Source organism: Camelus bactrianus, chromosome 28 (assembly GCF_048773025.1).
Source record: "Camelus bactrianus isolate YW-2024 breed Bactrian camel chromosome 28, ASM4877302v1, whole genome shotgun sequence".
Taxonomy (NCBI): Eukaryota; Metazoa; Chordata; class Mammalia; order Artiodactyla; family Camelidae; genus Camelus; species Camelus bactrianus.
This window is the reverse complement of record NC_133566.1, coordinates 15,680,468-15,706,629: the sequence shown is the minus strand read 5'-3', so window position 1 is coordinate 15,706,629 and position 26,162 is coordinate 15,680,468. Positions and strand designations below refer to the sequence as shown.

At 45.4% G+C, this 26,162-nt stretch overlaps 2 protein-coding genes across 6 annotated transcripts in view; one reads left to right on the top strand and one right to left on the bottom strand.

Moving 5' to 3' along the window:
- The window catches only part of FER1L5 (fer-1 like family member 5), a 31,350-nt gene extending 28,179 nt beyond the window's left edge, over positions 1-3,171 (top strand). The window contains 8 exon segments of the mRNA XM_074354474.1: positions 351-439; positions 656-751; positions 938-1,079; positions 1,284-1,383; positions 1,459-1,652; positions 1,841-1,950; positions 2,230-2,377; positions 2,488-3,171. Of these exon segments, the coding sequence (XP_074210575.1) occupies positions 351-439; positions 656-751; positions 938-1,079; positions 1,284-1,383; positions 1,459-1,652; positions 1,841-1,950; positions 2,230-2,377; positions 2,488-2,715 (1,107 nt within the window). The 3' untranslated portion in view covers positions 2,716-3,171.
- Positions 3,172-3,795: 624 nt separating this feature from the next.
- LMAN2L (lectin, mannose binding 2 like) lies at positions 3,796-26,150 on the bottom strand. 5 transcript variants are annotated; one of them, XM_045519608.2, is made up of 10 exons: positions 25,936-25,956; positions 24,596-24,714; positions 24,049-24,129; positions 21,652-21,769; positions 20,769-20,851; positions 9,883-9,915; positions 8,655-8,816; positions 8,448-8,562; positions 5,627-5,746; positions 3,796-5,274 (listed from the first exon to the last, which is right to left on the bottom strand). In XM_045519608.2, exons 4-10 carry the CDS (start codon positions 21,659-21,661, stop codon positions 5,132-5,134), a joined length of 666 nt encoding a protein of 221 aa, XP_045375564.1. In that variant the 5' UTR covers positions 21,662-21,769; positions 24,049-24,129; positions 24,596-24,714; positions 25,936-25,956; the 3' UTR covers positions 3,796-5,131. The 5 variants fall into 5 exon arrangements, with proteins under 5 accessions (XP_045375564.1, XP_010957337.1, XP_010957338.1 ...); XM_010959035.3 differs by lacking the exon at positions 24,049-24,129 and having other exon boundaries at positions 25,936-26,150; XM_010959036.3 differs by lacking the exons at positions 9,883-9,915; positions 24,049-24,129 and having other exon boundaries at positions 25,936-26,150.
- Between the last annotated feature and the right edge of the window lie 12 nt (positions 26,151-26,162).

Sequence of the window (26,162 nt, the reverse complement as noted above, 5' to 3'; positions counted from 1 at the left end):
AGCCCCGTCCAGAGAGGCTGCCTGGTGTGACCTGTTACTTGGCATCGACTCTCCAAACCTCAGTTACAAGTGACATCCCTGCACCACAGCCATCAGCCATGAAGCCACCAGATGCTACCAGCCTTACTGCACTATTGCCCCAGCCAAAAAAAGAAAAAAGGGGAAGCTGCTGGGTGGTGTGCTGACTTCTTGTCTGAGGTCCACCCCACCTTAACAGACACCTCGATACCCCACCGCTCAGTGGGTGGAAACAGCCTCAGCAGACCTCGGGACCTGGGACAGGGCTCCCCAGGCCAATATGCCAGGAACGGGCTAGCAAGCCCCAGCCAGCTAATCCATCTCCACTCTAGGGAAAGGTGCAAATGTGGGTGGACATCTTCCCCAACAAGCTGGGGCCTCCTGGCCCCCCGGTCAACATCAGGCCCAGAAAACCTAAAAGGTGAGTGACATCCACTTCCCAGGCACTGCATCGGGCAGTGCGGCCCTCCCAGGGTGCGGAGCACCAGTGGATTCCAACACTCAGTCACAGGAGTTCTCTGCTGGGAATCTGGGGAGCTTCCTGCGTGGAGGGCAGCCTCCCAGGCCTCTCCTACATCACCGAGGCTGCAGCCGGGGAGCTAGTCCTCAGCAAAGCCTCAGAGAACAGTGGCTGCAGGTACGAGCTGCGCTGTGTCATCTGGAGAACTGCCCACGTGGACCTGAAGCGGAACAGTCTAAGTAACGAGAAGATAAGCGACATCTATGTCAAAGGGTGAGGAGGCTGGCAGAGTTTGCTCAGATCCCCCCAGTCCTCTCCCTCCCAGTCCTTGTGATCCGGGGTGACGTCCCTCCACCTCCACCAGTGCCTGGTGTCTACTGGGCAGCCCTTAACACAGGGCTCCTGCGCGGGGGTGGGGACAACACACCTGAGCCCCAGGTGAAAGGACTCTGGCCCCAGGTGGTTATTCGGGCTAGAGAAGGACACGCAGAAGACAGATATCCACTACCACTCCCTGACGGGGGAGGGCATCTTCAACTGGAGGTTCATCTTCACCTTGGACTACCTGGCGGCAGAGCAAGTGTGCGTCCTGAGCCAGAAGGTAACAGGCCCTGGGCAGCGCGAGCTCCTCCCCGTCCTCCCTTCAGAGGCCTGTGAGCTGCACTAGAACATTTCGAATGTGGCCTCAGGTGGAAAGCCTCTTCCTTGACAGTCAGCCCATCACAGCTAGATAGTGGGCTACTAAGTGGCCGAGGGAACTCTCAGAGGAGACAGGCCGCTAACACGCTCTCCTGCCGTCCTCCAGGACTACATATGGAGCCTGGACCCCACAATGATGACGTTCCCGGCCCGGCTCATCATCCAGATCTGGGACAACAACATCTTCTCCAGTGATGACTTCCTAGGTGAGATCCCAGCACAGGGCCCAGGACCACCGGACAGGGAGCTCCTCCTTGCTGACAGTGTCTCTCTGGGTGCAGGGGTCCTGGAGCTGGATTTGTCTGACATGCCCTTCCCAGCCCGGCACGCCAAGCTGTGCTCCATCAGGATGATGGATGCTGACCCCAAGTGGCCCCACTTCCTCCAGTACGAGCACTTCTCCCTCTTTAAGATGAAGACTGTAACCGGCTGGTGGCCTTGCCAGGTCCTCGATGATGGCAAATGGCGCTTGTCGGTAGGAACTGGGGAAGGTGCCTGTCACATAGGAATAGGGCTGACTGCTAGGCCACAGAACTTGGCTCTAACAGACTTCTGGGGCCTTTGGCAAAATCCCTTTTCCTTTCTGGACCCTGGGAAGAGGTACTAAAACCATTCTCGCTCCTGCCGCTGAACTCAACCTCCCACTGCTCATGGTGTTTCTAGGGTAAAGTGAAGATGACTCTGGAGATTCTGACAGAGAAGGAAGCCTTAATCAAGCCAGCAGGACAAGGCCAGTCGGAACCCAACCAATACCCGACTCTCCATCCGCCCCTGTAAGGGTCCTACAGGGCCAAGGAATCAAGCCTTTCTTCTGGGCTCACAAGGCTGAGCTGCTGGGCCCAGCAGTTTGTGTGGGGTGGTGACCAGGGTATGACTACTTCCTGCTGCTCCAGCTCCAACGCTCAGTTACAATCAAGGGAGAACAGCTGGGGTGGGGGAGGGAGCAGAAGTTGCTTTTTTTTTTTTTAAAATGAAAGCCCTTTGCTCTGGATTACTTGACTGAAAGTTCCCTCTGCCCTCCATTCTCTGCCATCTCCTCCGCTCACGGACAGACGCACCAACCCCTTGGTCATGTGGTTTCAGTCACCCATTACAAGCTTCTTCCATGTTTTCTGGAAACGCTACCGCTTCAAAATCATCATCATCTTGATCATTGCAATTATAGGGCTTCTGCTGTTCAACTTTATCTATTCAGCTCCGGTGAGTGACAACCCTGGGGACAGGGACAAAGGCACTGGTCGCTCTTGGGAGGACTCAAGAGAGAGCCCTCGGGTTGCTACTGCAGGCTAACTGTTGCCTGTTTTCTCCAGAACTATTTGGCCATGAGCTGGATCAAACCTGAACTTCGGCTGAGTGCTCCCATTCAAATATATGCCAATATCAACAATTCACCAAACACCAGCAGCGCCAACTCTTCCACCCTCACCACTCACCATCAGAACCTAAAGCCAACAACAGACCATAAGCTGAAACTCCTCCAGGAACCCAGGAATCACCTGCGAGATATTTTTCCAGAACTGCCAGCCCCACAAGACTAATTCTCCCATGTCTGCCTGGCTTTTGTCCTGCCTACCAACAGCCCTACCCCGGGCTTCCTGCCGGCTCCTTGTTTCTAGGGGCTGGGGATATCCTGGCCGTTCTGTTCAGAAACCACTTCCAATAAGATGGGCTGAGTTGTAATCTTCCGCTGAAATAAACAAGTTTTGTAACAGAGAGCCACCTTGTAATTTGAGGGGTTGACAACACTGAAAGGCTGAAAGTGCCAGCCTTTCAGACAAGACTCACAAGGACGGGGAGTGATGTCATCTTTATGTGCCACCTCTAGTCTTCGGGGGCTCTTCGGCTCTAAGGGGCTCTGAGGTCAGAGGAAAACAGAGGGAAGGGGTGTCTGTGAGGAGGGAGGTGGCTCACAGCGGGTAAGCAGCTAGCCGAGGCCACTGCTCTCACCCACAACGTGCATGTACATCACAGCGGCACTGGGACCAGGCGGCTCCCTCCTCAGGGACACACCTGGGGCTCCAGTGCCCAGAACAATATTCAGCTCCACTCAGGACAGGAAGCATTTGTTTTCAGAACAAAAAGCTAGAGCTAGGGCAGACCCTACCACGCTGGCCAGATGGTTTCCTCACACCGCACGCTCGAGGAGCCCTGGAACCAGAATCAGACAAAATCCACAAGTGTGATCTCCCCCACCTCCAAGCCCTCCCCATCGAGACCCTCTTCCTGCACCCCTGCCTGGGCCAGCTCACAAGTTCTCCCACCACAGGGGTCTAGCTAAGCTGCCCTTGAACTCAGAAAGACAAAACAGCCATTTGCTTTTTCAGTCCTACCCAGTCCTAAGGCCAAGCCCTGTGTGCAGAGGAGGTCAGGAAGGTCCCACTGTAACCCCACTTGCAGGAGAACACTGCCACCCGTGAGGCCTAATTAAGCTCCTGGGAAGGATCTAAGAAAACCAAAGACAAGGGAAACCCTCTACCAGCCAGGGTGACCCCTTCCCTTCCGGGCTGAGCAGAGGGCTTTTCCAACCCACAAGGCACGGCAAGGGCTGACGGACTTGAGGCCTGGATGTTCCCCCAAACCCACCCCTAGAAGGAAGGACACTCAATCAGAAGCTCAGGTTTGGTTTCCATTAGCCATTTTAAGAATTTCCGTCAGGCTACAGAAGCACAGGCTAAGAGGGCTCAGAGTTCAGGCCCTCCCGGGAGACTCTGCCTGTGAGCAGTGGCGTCCCGGGGCAGACAGGTGAGCAGCACGTGACCCCTCGTCAGGTAAGGCAGTGGAATCGGGGTGACCCAGAGAGGAGGACACTCAAGCTCTGCTGTTCAGTGACGACGAACTCCTCCAGGCACAGACAATGAGGGTCTATTGCTCCCAGACTTAAAACCACATCTGCTTTTTATCCATTAAGAGAAAGAAGCCAGTGTTCCTCTTTGGGGAGTATCCAAGCTCAGGCTATAAGAAGAAAACTTCCTTATATTTTGAACACTCCAAATGGGATTCCAAAACTCACGATGAACACAAAACACGAAGCTAAGTAGGCTCCGGAGTCCAGAAACATCTCCACGTGGCTGGGTCACATGGCAAATGCTGCTTTAGGGATCGAACCGTGGAGCAGTCAGTTTCAGTCAGTCCCACTGCATCCGTGAAGCCTCTCAAGCAAGCTTCTCTGGACTTGCACACCAGCTTTCAGCCAAATTTGATCAAGGGCCTGAAGGGACCTAACTGGGAAGGTCATGAACACGCCAACAGAACCAAGATCCACGCTAGAGAACAAAGGCTTGAGCAGTGAGCCAAAGCAGAAGGCCCCCTCCCTGTGGCCACCTGCTGAGGGTCAGTGAAACCTAAGTCTGTTCTGCAGCCCCGGGGCCCCAACAGAGAGGCATCCCAATGTCTTCTCCAGCTCAGGCTGCATCTGCAGAGGACAATGAGTGGAGGGAGAGCAAAGTGAGGCAGGGAAGAAGTTTCCATTCAGATTTCCAAGGAAAGCTCCTCAGATGGACAGAGGCTTAGACAAAAAGCAAAAACCAGTGGATGGATGGCTGGAAGGTATGAAGAGTTACCAGTTTTCTATTCTTTGCAGATTTAAAAATGAAGTACAAGGGTCTTCAACAAGACGGCCTGGGCTGTGAAATCCTTTCATGTGGTCTGGCATCACAGCCTATATGCTCTCCATCCCTCTTCACTTCCAAGTGGTGGGACTGTAGGGAAAGGCACGTCACAGCAGCGTCACCCTGGGGGAGGGGTGGGCCTCCCGAACCAGAGTGAGACGTCATCACAGATGACCATGGAAACGCAGCATCCCTGCATCTGAAGCTCCAGTGACAGAACAGAGTCCCTGGCCAGCTGCTGGAGACGGGAGAAGACCCGCCGGGCTATGTGCTCAGGCCAGCGCCTGCTCCGCCCACACCCACACCCTCTGGGTGACAGCCACAGAGGCTGTGGCCACAGGAGGGCTCAGTAGAAGCGCTTTCGGCTCTGTTCCTGCCATTTGTTGTAGAGTATGATCCCAATGACAATGGCAAACACAGAGAACACCAAGGAGAAGAAGACGATGAGAAAGAGGGCCAGGCCACTCAGGGGCGGCAGTGGGGCTGTCACTGAGGAAGCAAAAGAGAAGCAAGTCAGGATCAGGGAGCCCACCCAGGTGGGAAGGACCACCCAACAAGCTATCAAGTCCCCAGGTTCAGACGCCCATTTCTGGACCTGGAGCTCAGACTCTCCCTTTCCAGATGCTTCCATTTGAAACCTAAGTGGCCCCCTGTCTGCTCATCTGTAACATGGAGACAAGGGAAAAAGCAGGGGCAAGTGCTCCACATTCTTTAGAGAACACAGAACGGAGCCAGCCCGGCCAGCTGTGCTGCAAGGCACCTGGGACCCCCACACCCCCGCCCACAGCCCTCCATCCTCCTCCTCACTGACAGACAGCTTCCCGGGTTCCCCTGGGCTCACTCTCAGGCAGCTTCATGTTGTCCACCGAGGGCAGGAACACGTCTCGATGCAGCTTCTCCTCTTCCGGGGTCCTCTCCACTGTCAGCTCAAACAGCTTCAGGGAAATGACGTCATGATTATCTACAGAGAAAAAGAGCAAGGATTATTCAAGCCTCCTCAGGAGGAGACAGCTGATCCACAGCTGACAAAGAATGACCTGAAAAACAGTAACTGAAACCTCTGATTCTCATTTAACAGTAAGGATAGAGAACAGGAAAACTGTCTTATCCCGAATTTAAAGTTTTTATCAACAAGCATGCATTACCTATATAATTTTAAAATTTAGGGATAATACAAGAACCCCTTATCATATGTAAAACCTTCCAGTGAGAGGAGACACAGTGGCCCTGCAGCTTCCCTTCAATGTGGACGACACACAGAAGTGACAGGAAAGGGCCTCAGAACAGCTGCTTAATAGGCCATGATTGGGCACAGCTAGTGGCCTAGAACACACTTCCCTTTGGGACTGTGCCTAATTCTTTGCAGCTCCTTGTAACCATGACCCTGAATCCCACTATTAATTACCCGAGAAGGATCAAGGAATTAGGGATTCAATTTTTTTCTCTCCTTTTAAAAAGTATCACTATAAGCTCATAGATTCAAACACATTTGATGTGTTTCAATACACTGAAGTTGTATCTCCTATGGATGCTCAAATCAACCCATCTTTGTCCAGTGGGAGCCTATTCAAGTTGGTTCCTGAGTCCTTTTACAGGAACACCAGAAGTTTTTGAGATCTTTCTTGCTTCTCTAGGACATTTCCAGCTTATATTTCCTCCCTCAGACCTGGCATCAGCACATCTCCAAGTTCTTGTCCCTCTTAGTGGGAACTGGTATTAAGAGACCACAAATGTGAGTACTAGAGATGCTCAGTCCTACTGGGTTGGTCACTGGGGACTGGATTTCTTGCCACTTCTATTATTAGGATGGCATCTACGGCTGCTTGGACTCTTTGACTCTTTAGGAGTCCCCCAGGTAGGAAAAAACTGGAATCACCTTCAATTAGAAAAATGTTTTCTCAGTCGGGCTGAGATTAAACCATGGGACAGGATAAAAAGCCAGGGCAATGCTCCTCACAACGTAAGGGTGTCAAACACTGGGGCAGCTGGGATGTGTCCTAACTTGCTTGCAGTTTCCAATAATCCACAGCAAAATAAGCAAGATGTCAACAAGAAAGACCTTAAGAGAAAGACACAGTTTGTATTTAGGGTTATCCTGTGGGCAGAGAACATGGATATACTAACCTAGGCATTACCCTAAACACTGAGAGCAAAGGACTCCTTTGGATAAACAAAAAATTCTCTTTGGCCATTTCTTACAGTTGGGAACAACTTTCCAATGTTCCCACTGAAAAGTACAACAGGAGGTTAACTGAGCAGGTCCCAGAACCTGCAAGCTCAAAGGAAACTTGTAGACAAGGACAACTTTTTCAACTTGAGTCACATAAAGAGATGACATAGCAAAGATCTCCAGCCTGTGCCCCCCTTACCTGTGCCAAGGTGAGATGTCCCACACTGGCCCACCTGCACAGTATTTAGAACTAGCTGCCAAAACTAACCTAAGTGACAGAAAGCAGATCAATGGTTGCCATTGGTAAGGGAGGAATGCTGCAAAGGGGCATAAGAGAACTTTCTGCAGCGATGGAAACACTCTGTATCTTGACTGTGATGCTGAATACGTACGTGAAACTATTTGTCAAACTCTTCCTGCTATATACTTGTTATGTGGAAAGCATATCCCAAGCAAGTTGATTTAAAAAAAAAAAAAAGAAAGAAAAAATAGTTGCCAGGATTTTAAAAATCAAATTTCATTTAAAAAAATTCAGATTTCTAGCTTCTCTTGAAAAACTAGAAGACATGGCCTCATTGAGCCCACACTTTCTCTTGGCAACAATGGCTGGAACTGAGCAGCTGCTGCCCATTTCAGATGGGTATTTGCCTTCCTTTTGGCCACAAGAAAGTCCTTTCATACCAGCGTCATTCATAATAAATTATATTAATCAAAAGAACCAAAAGTTCAGTTCTTTACCTCTTTTCAAAAGATGATATGACTGACATTAAAACCAAGGGAAAGAAAAAGCACATATAGAGAAGCTTCCAGTTCAGAACAGGTAGGAAGAAAACCCAGGAGAGAGAAGAGTGAAAGAGCCAGGTACTGCTAATGCCACATAAGTCAAGGAAGGCAAGAATAATCAGTCAAACGAGCTGAAGGCAGGACAAAGAGCAAACACTGAGAACAGCAATGAAACAAAGAACTTTTATGAGAAGAGTGCTAACAGCATGGCAGAGAAACAGGCCGAGTGCAGCATTCACCACGGGGGAGGAGTCACAGAGGTGGGCGGCTGAGAAACAAGCATCTGCACACACATCACATTCAAAGGTCTGAGCACAAAGGAGAGTCTGGGGTCAGTTAGAAGAGGGAGGGCGGAGTCAAGGAAAAGCTCTGTCAAGAGAAAGGAACTGTAGGTGGAGGAAGGACAGGGACCTGACTGTAAAAAGTGGCACCAGAAATAGGAAAGGACAGGACTCAAACCAGGCTGGAAGAGCTGGCCAGATGGAGAGGCAAACACTGCTTTCCGTCAGCGCCAACACCTCCTGGAGACAACTGTCCTGGGAGAAGCCCGGCCTGGGCTTTTCAGGGACGTGGATACGAGAACGCAGGAAGACAAGCACTCCCAGGGCACTTGCTTCCCAGAGCTCTGCTCATCTGGCTCCTGCTCTGAGGAGCCTCCCCAAGGTCTGCCTATCAAGCCGTGACAAGTAAGGAGTGCACGAGGCAGTACCCGAGAGGTCCCCAGTGATGGAGGAGGTGCCAAAGTAGTAGCCCCGGGGCAGACGGACCCCGGGCACCTCGATGCAGTCCCTCCACTCATGCTTGCCATCGATGTCCATCATTATCTAGAACAAAAAGAAGAGAGAAGTCAGGGCCAGGCCACAGAAACAGGAGCGAGCCAGCCCGTACCGCTGACGGGTCCAGAACCGGGACTCACCGTCAAATGCCTCTTGACATAGCGAATCACGAGGAAGGTGTCATAATGGAGGTTGCGGACGATGGCTGTACAGCCCCCCAGCTCCGTAGGCCGCCCGTCCCGCTCATGGTCGTAGCTGAGGGAGCCATTGTTCACCATGGCTGAGATGTAGGGGAACACCCGCTGGGAAAGCAGGGAAGGAAACGCAGGATGGTAAGGAGGTGTTCGGAGGAACGCCTGTGTGGACGGCAGCAGGAATTCTGCACACAAGCTGAGCTCCTGACTCTGCCTCATCGTTAGCAGCCCCCGAGAACCCACACTCAGATGGTCACTCAAGGGACATGGCCAAGAAGCGACTGACCTCTGTACTTGCCTTCAGGAATCTTCCTTGCTGCCCATTGGGGTGGGTCTGAAATGGCCCCTCTAACAGTGTACAGTCCGACTGAGATCCTCCCAGAGATCACTATTTGGCACTTACATTTTACCCAAGACTGGTGTTTCTCTTCTTCTTATGTGTACATAACTATCTCCCTGACTGCCATGTAAACTTCTTGAAGGAAAAAAATCATTTATTGTGCTTCTCTGCATGTGTCCACCTTAACTCCATCCCTCCTCCCCGCCCTGCAAGGTAAGTATTCTGCACACCGCAGGTGTTCTGAAAATACCAATCAATCAGGGAAATCCTTCCATTCAGGACAGCATCTTTCAAATTCTAAAATCCTGTACGCATATGATGCTAAATGGATTAGGATTCACAAAAGGCAGTGCCAGAACCAGGCTGCTAGGTGGTGGTCTCCAGCCACAGATGACTGTTCTTAGCCCAAAGATCTTCCAGCCCACTTAAGCTTCATCCACACGTAACTTCTTCCAACAACACTCATGACGAGGTTCTCCCACTGGAAGTGTCCCCGTACCCACACCTTGTCCCACCTACTTCTGAGGCCCTCTCTCTCCAGTAGAGTTGTGGAGCAAGTTCTTCCTTAGAAATGATGAGCTAACCATTCCAGAACAAGCCCAGTGCCAAGGCAGTGCAGAGAGGTAGGGTGATGGGAGGACAGGAAACATGAGACATGCCACTTCTTTGGTGAGTTCCTCACTGTCCTAAACAATCAACATGCAAGGTGGAGATGCAGTTGAAATCAGAGACTAGTGAATTGAGACAAGAACCACATGGATTCTAAACAGCAGCAAATGTCGGACGGACACAGAGGGAGTAAGGGAAGGCCACGGTGGGTCAAGAACTGAGTACCTGGACTCCTGGAGAATATCGCCTCTTCTGGGCCTGAGAGGGTCCAGCAGGTTATTATAAAAACAAGAGAGGGCACAGAAGACAGGAGACCGAGTCAGAAAGAAACAGCCATGGAAGTGCTATGACCCAGCTGCGGTCAATGAGCAAGCCAATCTAAATCCCCAAACAGAACTTTAGGGCCCACGGAGGGCATTCTGCAAGTCCTTATACCCCTCAGAATTACAGGCAAAACTCTACGCACAGGCGCTTGTACATTTTCTCAGGTGAGGGTCTGGTGCTATCATCAGATTCTCAAAGGGGTCCACTAGGAAGAACTCGCTAACCCACAGAGGGTCCTGAAGCTCTCGGAAGCTTTATAAACACACAGCATCACATTCTCCAGGCAGGCCTCACCTATGTCTCCGATAATCCAAAGGCCAGGCCATGACTTTGTCTGTAACCAGACTACAGTATTTCTGTAGCAAGGGGAGTGACAAATAGGGCTAAATTCTTCCAAATTCAAGATGTCCTTTACTGCCCAGGATCTCAGGATTTAGCTCTTGCCCAGAAGACAAAAATCCCACCATCTGAGAGACTGTCAAATTAACTCTAATCAAAAGGCTCACTTACCCTCTAATTGAGCCCTGTGGACATACATTTCCTAATAGTTATTGTTAGTCTGACCTACAACACTGGGCAGGAAAATGCCCTGTGGGAGTGCTGCAGCATGACAGATTTAGAAAAATCACACGGTTCAAGGGTGTTTAGCTTTGCTCCAGTTTTAAATGACAAAGACAAGAGATACCTACACCAGCTCAGCCCAGCCCCGCCCCACAGGAAGTGGGCAGAGGTGCAGAGCCCAGAGCATTCCGTCCTTTAATACTTAGTGAGCACTTATTATGAGCCAGGCTGGGAGCTCAAAGGCACAAAGACAGGTATCTGCTCCCGTGGAGCTGACATAAGAGTAGAAGAGAGAAACAATAAATAATAAAATTATTTGAGACAGCGGTAAACAGTATGAGGAAAATAAGTAAGTAATACAATGGAGACTGACAAGGAAACATCTCTCTGAGGAGACAACATCTGGGCTGAGACCCAAGCAGTTAGAGGGAGTCCACCGAAAGATCCAAGGGCACAAGAAGCATGAGACTGGCACATTCAAGGACTAGAGGAAGACAGGGGTGTCCGAAACCCGGCTGGTGAAGGAGAGGCTGGTGTGAGCTGCAGCAGAGGCCGTACCACACCAGCCTTGCAGCCACCGTGAAGGGTTCAGGGCAGGACTCAGAGCAGCTCCCCGGCTGTTGTTCTTATGCCGCTGGTGGAATAGGAACAGGACTACAGAAAGGTATGAAATGTAACGGGGACGATTAGATTGCCGTAAAACTCCATTTGTTGTACAACTACCATTTAGAACGAGGGAGTTATGAGTATGTTATCAAGCAGTTTACAGAAATGGCTTCTCTCGAGAAAATTCCTAACTTCGGTGAACAATTAGGGAAAAGAAGGGATTAAAAATGCCCCTGGGAGCTCTGATGATCCCACGGCTTGCTTCACTTATCAACCCCAGTAACTGGAATCAGAAATTTCAGGCGTAACTTTCAAGGGAGTGCCTCAGACAAGGATCCCCAACCTCAGGGGGCCTTACTCTTCCCAAGGCTGGCGAGGCGTCCGGTTAACCAGTATCAGCCAGAGGTAAGCTGGGCTTCAGGATGACCTGGGGGAGCTTTTCAACTGCACACACATGTGGGTCCTGCAGTCAGAGACTCATTCAGTAAGTTGAGAACAGGGCACGGGACTGTGTATTTTTTAAAAAGCACCACAGACAATTGTGATATGCAGCCCAATGTAATAAATAGGCCACTAGACACAGCTTCGAGCTGGACTCTGTCTACTTAGAAACTCATGACTTGGCCTTCAACTTTACACCTCATGTTAGCAGTAAGTCGTTAAATGCCATCTTAACTTCTACGCCCAGTTGGGAGTTCTGGAAGGGTTTCTTGGGTACCCACTAATTCCACACAGCAGCCTATATATAGCCAGAACCAAAGGCTGAAGAATCACACTGACTCAGGCAAAGGTGCTGGTTTCATTCCTAATTTAAGAGTCACCAAAAATGAGGAACTTCTACCTACTGTCCAAACAATAGGGTGTAGAGTGGAGAAATGTTTTCAACTTTTTGTACTACAAAAGCCACTTTAAAAAAAAAAAGAAAGAAAAGAACAAAAAAGACCCTCCACATGGTATTGTACCTTCAGCACATCTTGATTGAATAGAGACACATAAATTTATGGATGTACGGATCCCATGCTAAAATTCCACAGGTCCAAAACGCACAAGTTGTGAACCACTAGGTTAAAGAAAACAGCACACCCGTCCCTCTGTACTCAGGGAGACCTGGGTTCTAACTGCAGGTACATCACGCATGGCTGTGTAACCCTGGGTGGATTAAATCATCTCTGACAATCTATTTCCTCACCATAAGCAGCAGAATAATACATAGCTCACAGGGTTAATATGAAGATGAAATGAAATCTGTAAAGCATTTAGTACAGTGTCTGATATTCAGCAGGGGAGTCAATAAATGTTCATCCAATCAAATTAATTAATTTCTATACATAAAAATTGTTCACAGGTGCTCATATATAAACACAAAGCCAAACATGTAATTCCCAGACCACTGGCTGCCATGGACCTCTAAAATCTCCAAAAATATTCTGGGGATTAATCGGTTTGCCTTTTCTTGTGGGTATGTATTTTCTGTTTTTCTTTTTCTTTTTTTGTCTACTAAATATATTAAAATACAATAATGACAGAACAATTATCTATAACAAACATCACTTTTAAAAAGAACATTTTAAACCAATAAAAGAACTATATAATTTTTAATAAATAAGTAAACAATAAAACATTTAGCATTTATGAAAATTCACTTCACTGTTCCTATTCTTCAACCAGAGAAACTATTACCATCCAATATGAATTCATGGACCAGCACCTAGGAGCCATCTCTTAGAGTAGTTTTTACCAACCCAGACCACACCGCGGTTGAGTAAGCTGGCCAAGTCTGCTCTCTGAAACCTAGTATGAAGAAAAGGAGGGCAAGAGAGGAGAGGGAGAGGACAGAGCCACAACAGCCACCACCAAACTGTCTGTAAAATGTCCCTGGGGATGTCACTTAGTGGTGAATAAGAACAGCCAGCATTTCCCGAGAGCTTGCTCTGTGCCGGGACTGTACTCAGTAATGGTCACATATGCGTTCATTTAATTCTCACAACCCGAAGAGACAGTGTTAGTATCCCTATTTCACAGGTAAGAAAACTTGTCTAAGACAACACAGGTATTAAGCAGGTGGTCTGGACACAGAACCTTGGCTTAATCATTATGCTACACTGCTCTCAAGATCAGTCACTACGGAACAATGTCTGGTATATACTTAGATACAAAAGAACAAAACTAAAACAGACAAACAAAAAAACCTCCCCCCAAACCTAGGTCTCTAATATACCCTGAAAACACAAAGAAATATTGGAGAATGGTCCCAAATTAAAGGAAAGGAGAAACAGGACAGCTGAATGCAACACAGGATCTGGGATTTTCTTTTGCTGTGAAGGACATATTGGGACAACTGGTGAAATCTAAACAAGGTCAACGGATTAGATGATAGTATCCTTACCGATATGAAGTTCCTGACTTTGGGATTAAGGGAACATGATGAAGGCAATTTAATCTCAAGTAAAAAATACACTCACATGCATGAGCACAGACACACACACAGACACACACACACACACACACACACACACACACACACACACGTGAAAGAAAAGGACAAAGCCAAGATAGTATAACAGTAACATTTTGGGGAATCTGGGTGAAGAACATTCTGGAATTCTTTGTTGCATTAGTGTAACTTATCTGTAAGTCTGAAATTATATCAAAATGGGAAAATTTTTCCATATGTCTAAAGTTTTTCAAAATTAAAAGGTTTAAAAAAAGAGTATTCAATATAATGCAGTGTTTTCATTTTTAAAAAGATGTTTGTACAGTTTTATTTTTTAGTCTTTTCTGATTTTTCTATAATGAGCCTTTCCATAAAAAATAAGAATTAACAAAGCAAATGCCTCTTGTACAGCTTCTCCCTTCACACCTCCACGTGACACTCCCCTTGGATCACAAGTGGAACACACTCACTGCCATTCCTCCAGGGAGACACTTTTTAGACTTTCAAAACTTTGCAAGTTGCTGGTACTACCATAATCTTCATCCAACTAACCCTTTGTGCAGGAATCTGGATAAGGAAGTGACTGGTTAACTCAGCAACACCCATCCCATTTAGAATGGGTGACAAGATCAGTGAGAGTCTCACCACATTGTTGGGCAGCACGAGAAGGCCCCTGCTCCACAAGCCCTCAAACTACTACTAACCTAGACTAGCAACTCCGTCCCCAAGTCTCATAGCTCCTCAACTGGACGATACAGGACAGTGGCACCCCCAGGCCAGCTGACTGCCTGGAAGAGCATCACATACTTGAATATTACCATGATCTCTTAAACTCATGGAATGATTTTAATCCCATTTATCTTACTTGTCACCCCGTTAGAACAAACCCAAATCATGTAATATGGGGACTTCAATACAGAGTACTTTAAAATCGGGAAACTTTAAAATCAAGGTATGTCCCAAACACTGAAGTTCATCTCCCATCTACCCAGAGTACAAGGATCAAGATTCAGAATACAGCCTGGGAGGTAGGCCTTAACTTCACTGCTACCCACCATTATGGGAGTATGTGGACACTTCTTGTTAATGAGAAGAGCTATCAACTCTATGGAATAGGAGATCTTGTCTACAGCTCTACTTTAGGGGACCCGTGAATCTCCTGAAATTCTATGTAAAACCCTATGTGTACTTGCATCTTTCTGTGGGCCCATCACTTTCTTCATATTCTCAAAAGGATCAAAACCCAATGAAAGATAAAGAACTAACCCAAAGCTGTGTCCCCTGGAGCACCAGCTCTTGCTTTCTTTCTCCTTCCTCCCTGCACTGTCACCTCCTCACCTGTATTCAATTCTAGCAGAAAACCATACATTTCCACTTCTCTTGAAAACAAGTTCTCACCAGTGAAGCTAAGCTTCCATGCCTAATCACATCTGAGAGTTGCCAATATTCACTGGACCTAGTTTCCAAAGGAGTCTGTCTTGGAAAACACTGCCTCACCTAGGACTGAGAAAAAAAAAGAGGGGAAAAAAAAAAAAACTAAGTCACATCCAAATAGCATAATAACAAGAGAATTTAGAACTTGTGGAGTTCCTTTAATAACGTAAAAATTCTCTCCACCAACAACAGAGAGACCAAGAGGAATCAGTGTCTTCATCAAGATAAAGACTTGCGGGAATCTGTTTTTAAACTGGACGGTATGTATAGTATTGTCAATTTTCTTCCAATTTCAAAGGAGGGAAAACAACTGTCACATTTGAAAAAAAAAAAAAATGGAGAGTGCCTCAAACTCAACTTCCAGGCTGGCCTGATGTGAGAAGAGCAGTGAGCTGTTCACTCCACTCTCCCTCCAGCTGCTTCTGCCTGCAGGGGTGAGGCCCAAAGGTCTCACCGGGAAGGATGAGGGCCACGGCTGCACTTCTGTGCTCTCATTCCAGGAAGGCCTCTTGTCATCAGACTCTGATTTCAACTAAAAAGGACATTCCTGCTCCAAGACTGCTACTGAGTTCCCTGCAACTTCACCAACATCTGGGTTCTCCTGAGAAACGGATGACCATCTACTGATGACGTCACAGAGCCAAGAAAAGATGATCAGGTCATGTTTTTTTTTTCTTTGATCAGGTCATGTTTTAATCAACATTTTTAAAAATTAGCAATACCAAGATGTAAGTCGCATACCACACAGTTTACCTATTTAAGTCTATATTTCAATGGGTTTTAGTATATTCACAGCATGATTACCACAATGAATTGCAGAACATTTTCATCCCCTCAAAGAAATGCTGTGCCTGCTAGCAGTTACTCTCCCCACCCCAACCCCCACCCCACCAGCACCAGGCAACCACTCATCTTTCTGTCTGTATAGATTTCCTGTGCTGGACATTTTATATACATGGGATTATACAATATGTGGTCTTTTGTGACTGGCTTCTTGGCTTTCCATGTTTTCAAAGGTCATCCACACTGGAGCATGTATCAACGCTTTATTTCTTTTTAATGCAGAATGATATCCCATTGTATAGATATATTTTGTTTATCCATTCATCAGTTGATGGACATTTGAGTTGTATCCATTCTTGTCTATTAAGAATAATGCTTCTATGAACATTCATCTAAGTTTTTGTGTAGACATGTTTTCATTTCTCTTGGGTGTATTATACCTAGGAGTGAACTGTTGGATCGTATAAACTCTATGTTTAAGCATTTGAAGAACTGCTACATGGTTTTCCAAAACAATTGCACCATTTTATATTCCCATTAGCAGTGTATGAGGGTTTCAATTACTCCACATCTTCACCTAGTTTATCACCTGTCTTTTTTATTTTTGCCAGACAAGTGTGTAAGACAAGGGTGTAAGTGGCATCTCACTGTGTGGTTTTGATTTGTATGCCCCTAATAGCTAATGATGTTGACCATCTTTTCATGAGTTTATTGGCCATTTGTGTATCTTCTTTGGGAAATATCTATTCAGATCCTTTGGCCATTTTTCCATTGGGCAGTCTTTTTAATTCTTAAGTTGTTTCTAGAATCTATAAAGAACTATTACCAGTCCCTTATCAGATATGTGATTTACATTCATTTTCTCCCATTCTGTGGGGTGTCTTTTTTCACTTTCTTGATGGCACCCTTTGAAGCACAAAACTTTTTAATTTTGATGATTCATACTTAGTTCCTTGACCCACTCTGAGTTAATATTTGTGTATGGTGTGAGGTAGGGAACCATTTCATTATTCTGCCTATGGATATCCAGTTGTCCAAGCACCAATTATTGAAAAGATGATTCTTTCCCTATTGTACTGACTTGGCACTCTTATCAAAAATTAATTGATCATAAATGTGAGGATTTATTTCTGGACTTTCAAGTCCATTCCATTGATCTATACGTCTATCATTATGCCAGTATCACATCAACTTTACCCTTCTTTATCAAGATTATTTTGATTATTCTAGTTCTCCTGAATTTCCATACTGATTTTTGAATTGGCTTGTCAATTTCTACAAAGAAGCCAGCGAGGCTTTTGAAAGGGATTGCCTCAAATTTGCAGATCAATGCAGGGAGTATCACCATCTTAATGATACTAAATTTTCCAATCCATGACACGAAATGTCATTCCATATACTTAGCTCTTCTTCAATTTCTTTCAACAATTTTTTACAGTTTTCAGAGTATAAGGGATTTTTAAAATTTTATTTATAACTATTTTATTCTTTTCGATGTTAGTATAAATGGAATTTTCTCATTTTTATTTTTTGATTGTTCAATGCACAAGCATATGGAAATACAACTGATTTTTGTATGCTGATCTTGCATCCTGTAACCTTGCTGAATCCATTAGCTCTAACAGTTTTTTTGTGTGTGTGAATCCTTTAGGATTTTCTACATATCATCTGCAAACAGGAAGTTTCACTTTCTCCTTCCTACTCTGAATGTCTTTTAGTTTATTTTCTTGCCTAGCTGTGCTGAACAGAACCTCCAGTACAACGCTGAATAGTAGTGACAAGAGCAGATATCCCTGCCTAATTCCTGATCTTGGGAGAAAGCATTCAGTCTTTCACAGTGAGTTTTTAGCTAGGAGATTTTCATAGATGCCCTTTATCATGTTAAGGAAGTTCTCTTCTATTACTAATTTGTTGAGTATTTTTATTATCATAAGGAATTATTAAATTTTGTCAAATACTTTTTCTGCATCTATTGATATGACCACATGGTTTTTGTCCTTTATTTTACTAATATGGTCTATCATATTACTGTTCAAATATTAAACCAAATGTGAATTCCTAGCATAAATACAATTGGTCATTGTGTACAAATCCTTTTTATACCTTGCTAGATTTGGTTTACTAATGTTTTGTTGATGACCTTTACATCTATATTCACAAGAGATATTGGTCTGTAGTTTCCTTTTCTTGTGATGTCTTTGTCCAGCTTTGGTATCAGGATAATACTGGCCTCAAAGAATTGGTTAGCATCCCCTCCTTTGATTTGCTTGTATGGGTTTGAGAACTGATATTTCTTCTACTTTACATGTTTGGTAGAATTTACCAGTGAAGCCATCTGGGCCTGAGCTTTTCTTTGTGAGTCATTTTTTTTATTACTAATTCAATCTCTTTACTTGTTATAGATATATCCAGATTTTCTATTTCTTCAACTATCATTTTAACAGCCATCTATGATCTGGCAGTCTCACTGTGACACAGGTAGTACCTTCTAGTCCAAATACTAAAGCTCTTGACTTACTCACCTAAACTACAATTCCTATATTGCTCATGGGGAAACTGAGGTTACGTGATTTTGAACAAAGTGTCCTGATTTCAGGAGCCAAGCCCAAACTCTATATCCTAGACTCCCTCACCCACTTCTCAGATGCATTAATAATTGCTACTATTTCCCCCATATTTCCTCATAAATAAATGTGGCAGGAAGTAAACTGAGCACCAAGGTCAAATGCACTCTGGTGACAAGGAAACAAGAAACCAGAGAGATGCTTTTACCACTACCTTGTGGGATCTGCTGAATTACTCCACATACCCCACCCCTGGCCTTCTCTTTTGTCCTCCTCATTCAGCACGCCTTCAACACATGGCATTTCCAAGTTTTCAAAAGGTATCGCATTTGTCACCCTCCCCTTAGGTGCTCAAAACAAAGCAAAATAATGAGACTGCAGTCTCTGGAGTCAAACCCACTACCTAGCTGTCACTGACAAATTTTTTAACCTTTCTTTACTTCAGTTTCTTACCCATAATGTAGGGCTAATAATGGTATCTATCTCAAAGAGTTGTTATGATAAGTAAATAAGACATATGCAAACACTTGGAACAAGGTCTGGCACCTTTAAATACAATGTCAAAGTAAACCATGGTACTAACAAAACATATCTGACTTTACCCTGTAAGATAGTTCCAGGTTTTTCAATGTAAGAAGTTACTGGTTATGCTCTGCACTGACCATATGCGCTAAGAACTGAAATTGCAGAGGAGATCATATGAGAATAATGAATGTCTTCATTTTCAAGGAAATCAACCTGGCAGAAGAAAATAATGGATGGGAGGTGGCAGAGCACCATAATTAAAAGCACAGCCTCTGGAATCAGGTGGACCTGTGTCCAAACTCTGGCTCTACCTCATACTGGCTGTCACCTTGAGCAAGACACTTAATTTCTCCAAGATTCTGTTTATTCATTGGTGAAGTGGGAAAAGTAATATTGACTATAAGGAGAATGACAAACATCAAAATAATAATTGTAAAGCACCTGGTACCTAATAGCCACCTAATAAAAAGAAACTGCTTTTATTAGTTTCTTTTTTATTTTAGTTTTAATAAACAAATTTATTTAATAAATAAACAAATAATAAGGAAACAAGAAGCTGATGTTGGTCCAGGGGTTCTCAATCTTGGCGATATATGTGACTTACCCAGAGATATTTGAGAAAATAAGGTTGCCCAGACTGCACCTAAGACAAACAGAATCAGACTCTCTAAGCTTGGGACCCAGGCATCAGTATTTTAAATGCTCTTCAGGTAATTTCAAGTGCAGTTGGGAGTGAGCCAGGAAAGAAATATCAATTTTTAATGTCTGAAACAGATTTTTTTCCATTAACATCTACTCTTCTTACAAAATAAAGCCCATCAGATATGCCCTCTCAACCAAAATCACTCCTATCTGATGGTGAAACAGAAGCTAAGAGAGTTTGAACAATTTACTTCTGGGAAAAACAGAGAGCCACTGATGGAGTAAAGAGGAGTCCAGAAGCAACATGGAGAACAACTCTGCAACTGACCCACAACAAAAGGTTCCGCTCCTCTAACTCAGGTCTCACTTTCCACCTCCTCTATAATGCTGTGGGACATGTGAAAATTACTGAATCTGGGTGTTGCATATACATTGATCTGTTCACCCGATTTCTAAAATAAGTTTGAAGTTTTTCATAAAAATCTTTTGGGGGAAAAAAATAAAGCGAGTTCTGTCTCCATTCCTAATCCAGCCTTTCTTGCTAAATATCATTTAACTACAAGATACCCAGCAACAACGTGCCATAATCACTTTCCGACCATCTGATGGCAGGGCCATCAGGCAGAGAGAGGGAGCACAGACCTGTTGCTGGTGTAAGAAAGTACCAAAGGACCCTGAGGGTCAGCTAACAAAAAGCAAGAAGCTTCTGCCAACAGCCAGATACTGAGTTTCAACAAAATGTTGAGATTTCATCAATTTCCTTTGACAGCCTTTCCTATAGGAGAGGAGACCTGCTGTTCAGAAGTGAGAAGAAGAAGGAAAGGATGCTGGCAAGGGTGAGCAAGCTGCAGAAGACAGCACAGCAGTGACACAGTGCATCAGGGGAGCAGAGGGACATAAATGCAGCTTGCTATGGTGCTGGCCCAGGAACCAAATCACCAACCAGCTGCACATGCCCAGTTCCAGCAGCTGCCTAACAACGTGCACAAGAGAGAATGCTGTTAACACTAGAGGAAAAGCTGCTGTTCACGACAGCCATTCCCAAGACTGGACACCACAAACAGTTCTCTCTAGGAAAAAACCCTTACACAGATGTCAATTCTTGAGGTTCAACAGATGAAGAAAATAGAACCAAGCCCCTCACTTTCTTTCCCCTCTGTTCCCTCCTGAGCAACATTCCTGAGGCAAAGGACTGTGATGTCAGTGCAGCTGACCTACGCTCTGACACTTGCCATTACCTCTTGCTGCTTCTCCTCATTGGGATAGGTGTCTACAAATACTCCCAGCCCCACAAATTTGTCCATGTTTCCAAACACAGGCCCTAGAGAGAGAGAGAACAGGTGATGAACAGTGAAATAAAGCCAAGAGTTGATAAAGGAATAATACATCACTATGATGAAGGGATAAGTGAAATCCAAATGACTTACAGGCCTCTTTAAGATGAGGAAACACCTGTAAAAACACCCAGTGAAGGGCACGGCCTGGAACAAGCACTCAGTAAACATCTGTAGTTGTTTGTTGCTAAAGGCAGGGAAAGAGACAAGGCCAGCGCCAACTTGCTTAGCATCCCAGCTGCTCCCTGATCCAAACTGGTTGCTAAGGTGCCCCTATAGAATTCTGCTTTACAAACACTTGGTGATGACTATGCCCCTGAGAGAGAACTGAATTCCCAAGTCTCCACCTCTTGTTGCAAAAGCGATCAGGTCAAACCAGGCTGAGTTTGCCATGTACTGGGAGCAATGGCTCCCGCACAACAAGGAAAAATAAGTAACTCTTCTTTTTCCTGACTCAGGAGTTCTGAGATCGTTCACTGTGCATGCGCAGAAGAAACCAGCTCACCCAATGTCAGTGTCGGGGACAACCAATGCTTTCAGCCAGCCAACGGGCTGGGTGGTTTCAAAGGGAAAGCGGAAGTTACCGATTAGCAACTCATCCCAGGATGAGTCAAGTTCAGCTGCTTTTAGGACTCAGACCCCAGTCCAGAGACTAGACAGGCCAGTCTTCATCCACAGACATCAAGGGAGAGGGAAAACTGCTGGCACTGTGGGACGTGCCCTTCTCAAAGAGAGGGCACATGAAAAAGCAGGCCTGTCACACCCCACACAGGAGCAACCCCCATACCTGGCTGCATCCGATCCTTTGTGTACCAGATTGCCAAGCCATCCCCATGCAGATTCTTCTTCCCTTGTCCATGGATTCTGAAGTGCACCTGCAACTCCCAGTCTCTCAGGAAACATGGCTAAAGTGAAAAAGACACAGGAATCAATAAGAAGCAGGAAACATGAAGCCCTCAGGCCCTCATGGGCAGCATACAGGCTCGGAAAACACAAACACAGCAGACACGAGGCTAAGGGTTAAAACCGAAATCTAAAACTTGCTAAGTCTTTGTGTCATACAATTAAACAAACTGAGCCATTCAACAGTATAGGATATTTAATATGAAAAGCGAATAAACCTCCCAATTATCTTCACCATCTCCCAACAGAAAAAGGATAGCATTCCAAAGTTGGAAAAGACAAGAGAACTTCAACTTAGGCTACTGTGATCCTACACCCAGCAAAGAATCTCAGCCTAGAGTAGAGGTGGCTGAATTAATATTCATTTGCAACTGAAGATCACCCCTCTGACAGAAAGACTCTAAAAAGCGTGGATTTAAAGAAAAGTCAAAGCTTCATTATAAAAGAATAAGATAAGCTAAGTCATTATGTAAAGGTCTCCAGGAATAATTAGCAGATGCTATAAACAACTCTAATTAGCTAGAGTTGGCCCTATGCCAAGCTGAGGAGCAACCCAGAGTTCCCACAAGAAGGGATAAGAGCTGTGCCTCCCCAAAACCCCACCCCATGGCCAAGAAACATAAATGCACCAAAGGAGAACACCATCATCTCCACCACAGGGACAGCCTCTGGTGGAAAAACATTAAAGAGAGGTACTAAATGGACCATTTTTCTTCTTTTGTGTATCAAAACCTTGGAAAAATGGAGAAGAAGGTGAGTGGCTGGTTAAGTGTTCTCAATAGTTGAACACTTTCAAGGAACCAGAGTGGGTATTTGATTTACAGAGGCTCCTGGTTAAAGTTCACCATGAATAAAGAAAGGAAGGAAGAGCAGACAGACCAGCAGGTTCAGCCAAAGGCTCTCCAAATACATAGTTCTGGCTCTTGAGCAACATAGCTATTGCCAGATTATTTTCAGTTTTCACTTTTCATTTCTGGGAAATCTTCTAAAACTGTCAGTATTAGGAGTATATAGTCAAAATGAAAAGGGTGTGGATACCTCTGAATTCACCAAAGAACCCTGAAATCTTCAATAGCTTACCCTACGCTGACAAGCCCAGGCACTGAGTTATCATTCTGGGTTCTTATCTTCCTGCTATTTCATTTAGATTTCAGGGGAAGAGTGAAATTCAGCGGCAGGAAGCTGCCCCATAGTCAGAGGGTAGGTGTTACACCCCAGAAAAGGGCAGAGCCAGAGAAGTTCACACTGAGCCAAGAGGCTCCTATCCCTTATCCTTGGCCTCCTGGAGCACAATGCTATACAGTTTTGCTCAGGGCTATGTCTAACAGTGGTTCTAAAACTTTGCTGCACATTAGATCCCCCTAGGGAGATTTTAAAAATCCCAATGTTCAAGCTGCACCCCATTCCAACTAAATCAGAATCTCTTGGGGTGGGACCCAGCCATCAACTCCAGTGGACCACCAAATTTGAGAACCACTGCTCAAACAAATTCATCCTTTTCAAAAACTCAGAAACAATGCCAAAGCTCATTCTGATAGTCAAATAACAAAAAAATACAGGTATCAGAGAACCTGAAAAAGAGCAGGATAACTAGACCCTAGACTAGAATTGCTGCTACATAAAAGAATTAAATAGAGACAGCTAGCAAGACAGCAGTATCAAGCCTTGGACAAAACCACTTATGACCCATAGACCTCCATCTTGAAACAGATGTATGACATAACAACAGCACATTTCTGTTACCATTTTAACTTTCCAATGCTTCTTCACATCTATTGTCTTATTTTATTCTCACAATAACCCTGGTGGGCAAGTAGAACAGGCATTATGAAGCTCATTTGACAGCTGGAGAAACTGAAAACTGAGAGAGGATTCACAGAGGGTCTATGACCCAGCTGGATCGAGAACCCAAGTCTTTCAACTGCCAGTCCTGCACGTCTTCTACCGGAACACACCCCCCTGCACTCTTTCCAAGAATGAGCTCAGCACTACAATCTGGGTTAAGAGGCCAGCCTGTACAAACAGCTCATGTAGAAACTTTGCTCATCCCTCTACTCCTTCAGAATTCTCTGCCACAGAAAATGAACAGAGAAAAGAAATCGTTCCCTTCTCTGAGATTCAGTTATCTACAACTAATGATAAAAACCATGTGAAAGTAAGTTCTTAGCTTCTGAGAACCCAAGAGAAAGGATTAAAGGATGCCAAGGTCACTCCCAAAGGTAAAGTGGTCATAAAAGATTAAGAAAGAGCCCTAGAAACCGAAAAGAAAGCATCATCTTACACTTGTACAAAATCACAGTGCAGCCACACCAGGAATACTGCATTCACTTCTTGTCGCCATACCTCAAGGAAGACAATGTAGCTAGAAAAGGCCCAGAGAAGGACAAATAAAATGACCAAGGGCTCAACGTGGCTTTTACATGAAAATAATATTTAAAATTAAGACTCTTCAAAGTGAAATAACAAGGGGGGACACTGGGATGAAGTTTGGGATAAGTTTAAAAGAACAGTTTTCTATTTTACAAAGCAAATTAATTAAATGTGAGTAAACTTATTAACCTCCAAGAATTAATACTATCAGGTCGATCAGGAATTAAAGACATTTAAGAGAACAGAATCAAAATTAATTATTTGTTATAATTAGGGCAACAGAGTTATCTCTCTAAATATCTGATATCATTATGAAGGGCATCCTAATCTCTGAAATGAAAATCCTTGATATCCACAGAAGGCAGAATACTGGGGATAGACAATAAAATTAAGTCAATATGCCATTGGTAAACTAGTACTTTCTGGGTCACTAACACAGGAGGAAGAAAGATTCTTACCACCCGGTTCCACAGGGCACCCTGTTTACTTTGCATATCTGGGGTAAGGCGGATATACTGGGTCATCACCATGGCATTGCCCATCAGATTCCACAGTGAGGAACTGCCTGTGCCCACACCTATGGGGAGGAAGTAGATCAGTTCATTCTCTTCAACACTAACTGTTCAGAAAGCCACCACAGACCCTCTGAAAGCTGGAGTCATCATCCTTTATCCCCTTTGATATCATTCCATCTCCCACCTTCTCTCACTCATAAAATCTTAAATCCTTAACCTCTTTACAGCTATCCTTTCACAAAGCCTTTCTCAGGTGACGACATCAGAGCTATCACTTTATCCATGCCATAGTAATCATAGCTCAGATCCCCATTTTCTATGTGAGTAAATTTTAGCATCATGAAGTAAAAAAAATTCCTGTTACACCAAAAAGAGCTTGACTCTTAGGCTTCTGGGGCTTAATCACATTCTTTCTTTAAACAGTCTAAGTGTAAAGCTACTTTTCCCCTTACCTCATACTATTAACCCCTTGAGAATGAGAACTGGTGTCTGTATAACCCACAGTATTAGCAACGAGAGCAGCACAGAGAAGGCACTCGATGCATCTGCTAAGTAAATAAATGATCACCCTTAGCAGCAGTGTCTACACCTCTTGCACATTGAGTTGTTGTTTGTTTGCTGTCGCCTTGTCCTCTAGTCCGGTAACAGACTTGTGTTAGTTAAGCCATCTGCACTGATTTGGTCCTCTTTGCAGATAACTATATACATTTTCTGGTTAATAAGCTGTGCCTACCAGCCTATGAACACTTAACAGAGCAAAACTAACCAGCCTCTTTCACCAACAGGGGTTCTGGACTGGAGAAGAACAATTGTCTTAACTGACAACAGAATTTTATCTTCTTTCTCAGTCTGGGCAAGTTCTACCCCAGTTCTATCTCCTGCTTTATTTCTAGCACATCCACGCTCCATCCAGAGCCCGGCTCATTGCGAGTGGCCCTCACTCCCACCGTTCGCAGTTCTCTCTCATTCCCACATTCCTCCTGTCCAACTCTAAGCTTCCCTTCTTTCAGGCCTAGCGCTAGTGGCATCTGAGAGCCCTACTTCGATCTGCTGGAAACTTCCAGCGCCAAGTGAGGGGAGTAGGATTGGGAGGGAAGCGGAGAGGCTGACCCCTGCCCCTAGGACCCGTTTCTCCCAAACATGGCGAGAGTCCCCAAGGGCCCCCATCCACAGGCGGCAGTTTCCTCAGGGACAGGAACCCCTTCGCCGCCCCCGTCTCTACCGAGGAGCTCAGGTCCCTAAGCCCTCCCCGAGCACGAACACCTCGCCCCCCGGCGCCTCACCCTGATAGGGCTTCGACAGCGAGTGCTCCCGTTTCAAGTACTCGAACGTTTGACCCGCCCAGACTGGCCACGGCCCCTGCCCAGACCCCAACAAAAGGAGAAAGAGCAACATCCTGGACCCATCCCGAGCCGACAAATGCCGCCGCCACCGCTGCCACCACCCAGAAGGTCCCAGAGTCACCGCCATCTTTCCCACCGCCGTCCCTTCATCAAAAGCCCACCCCGTC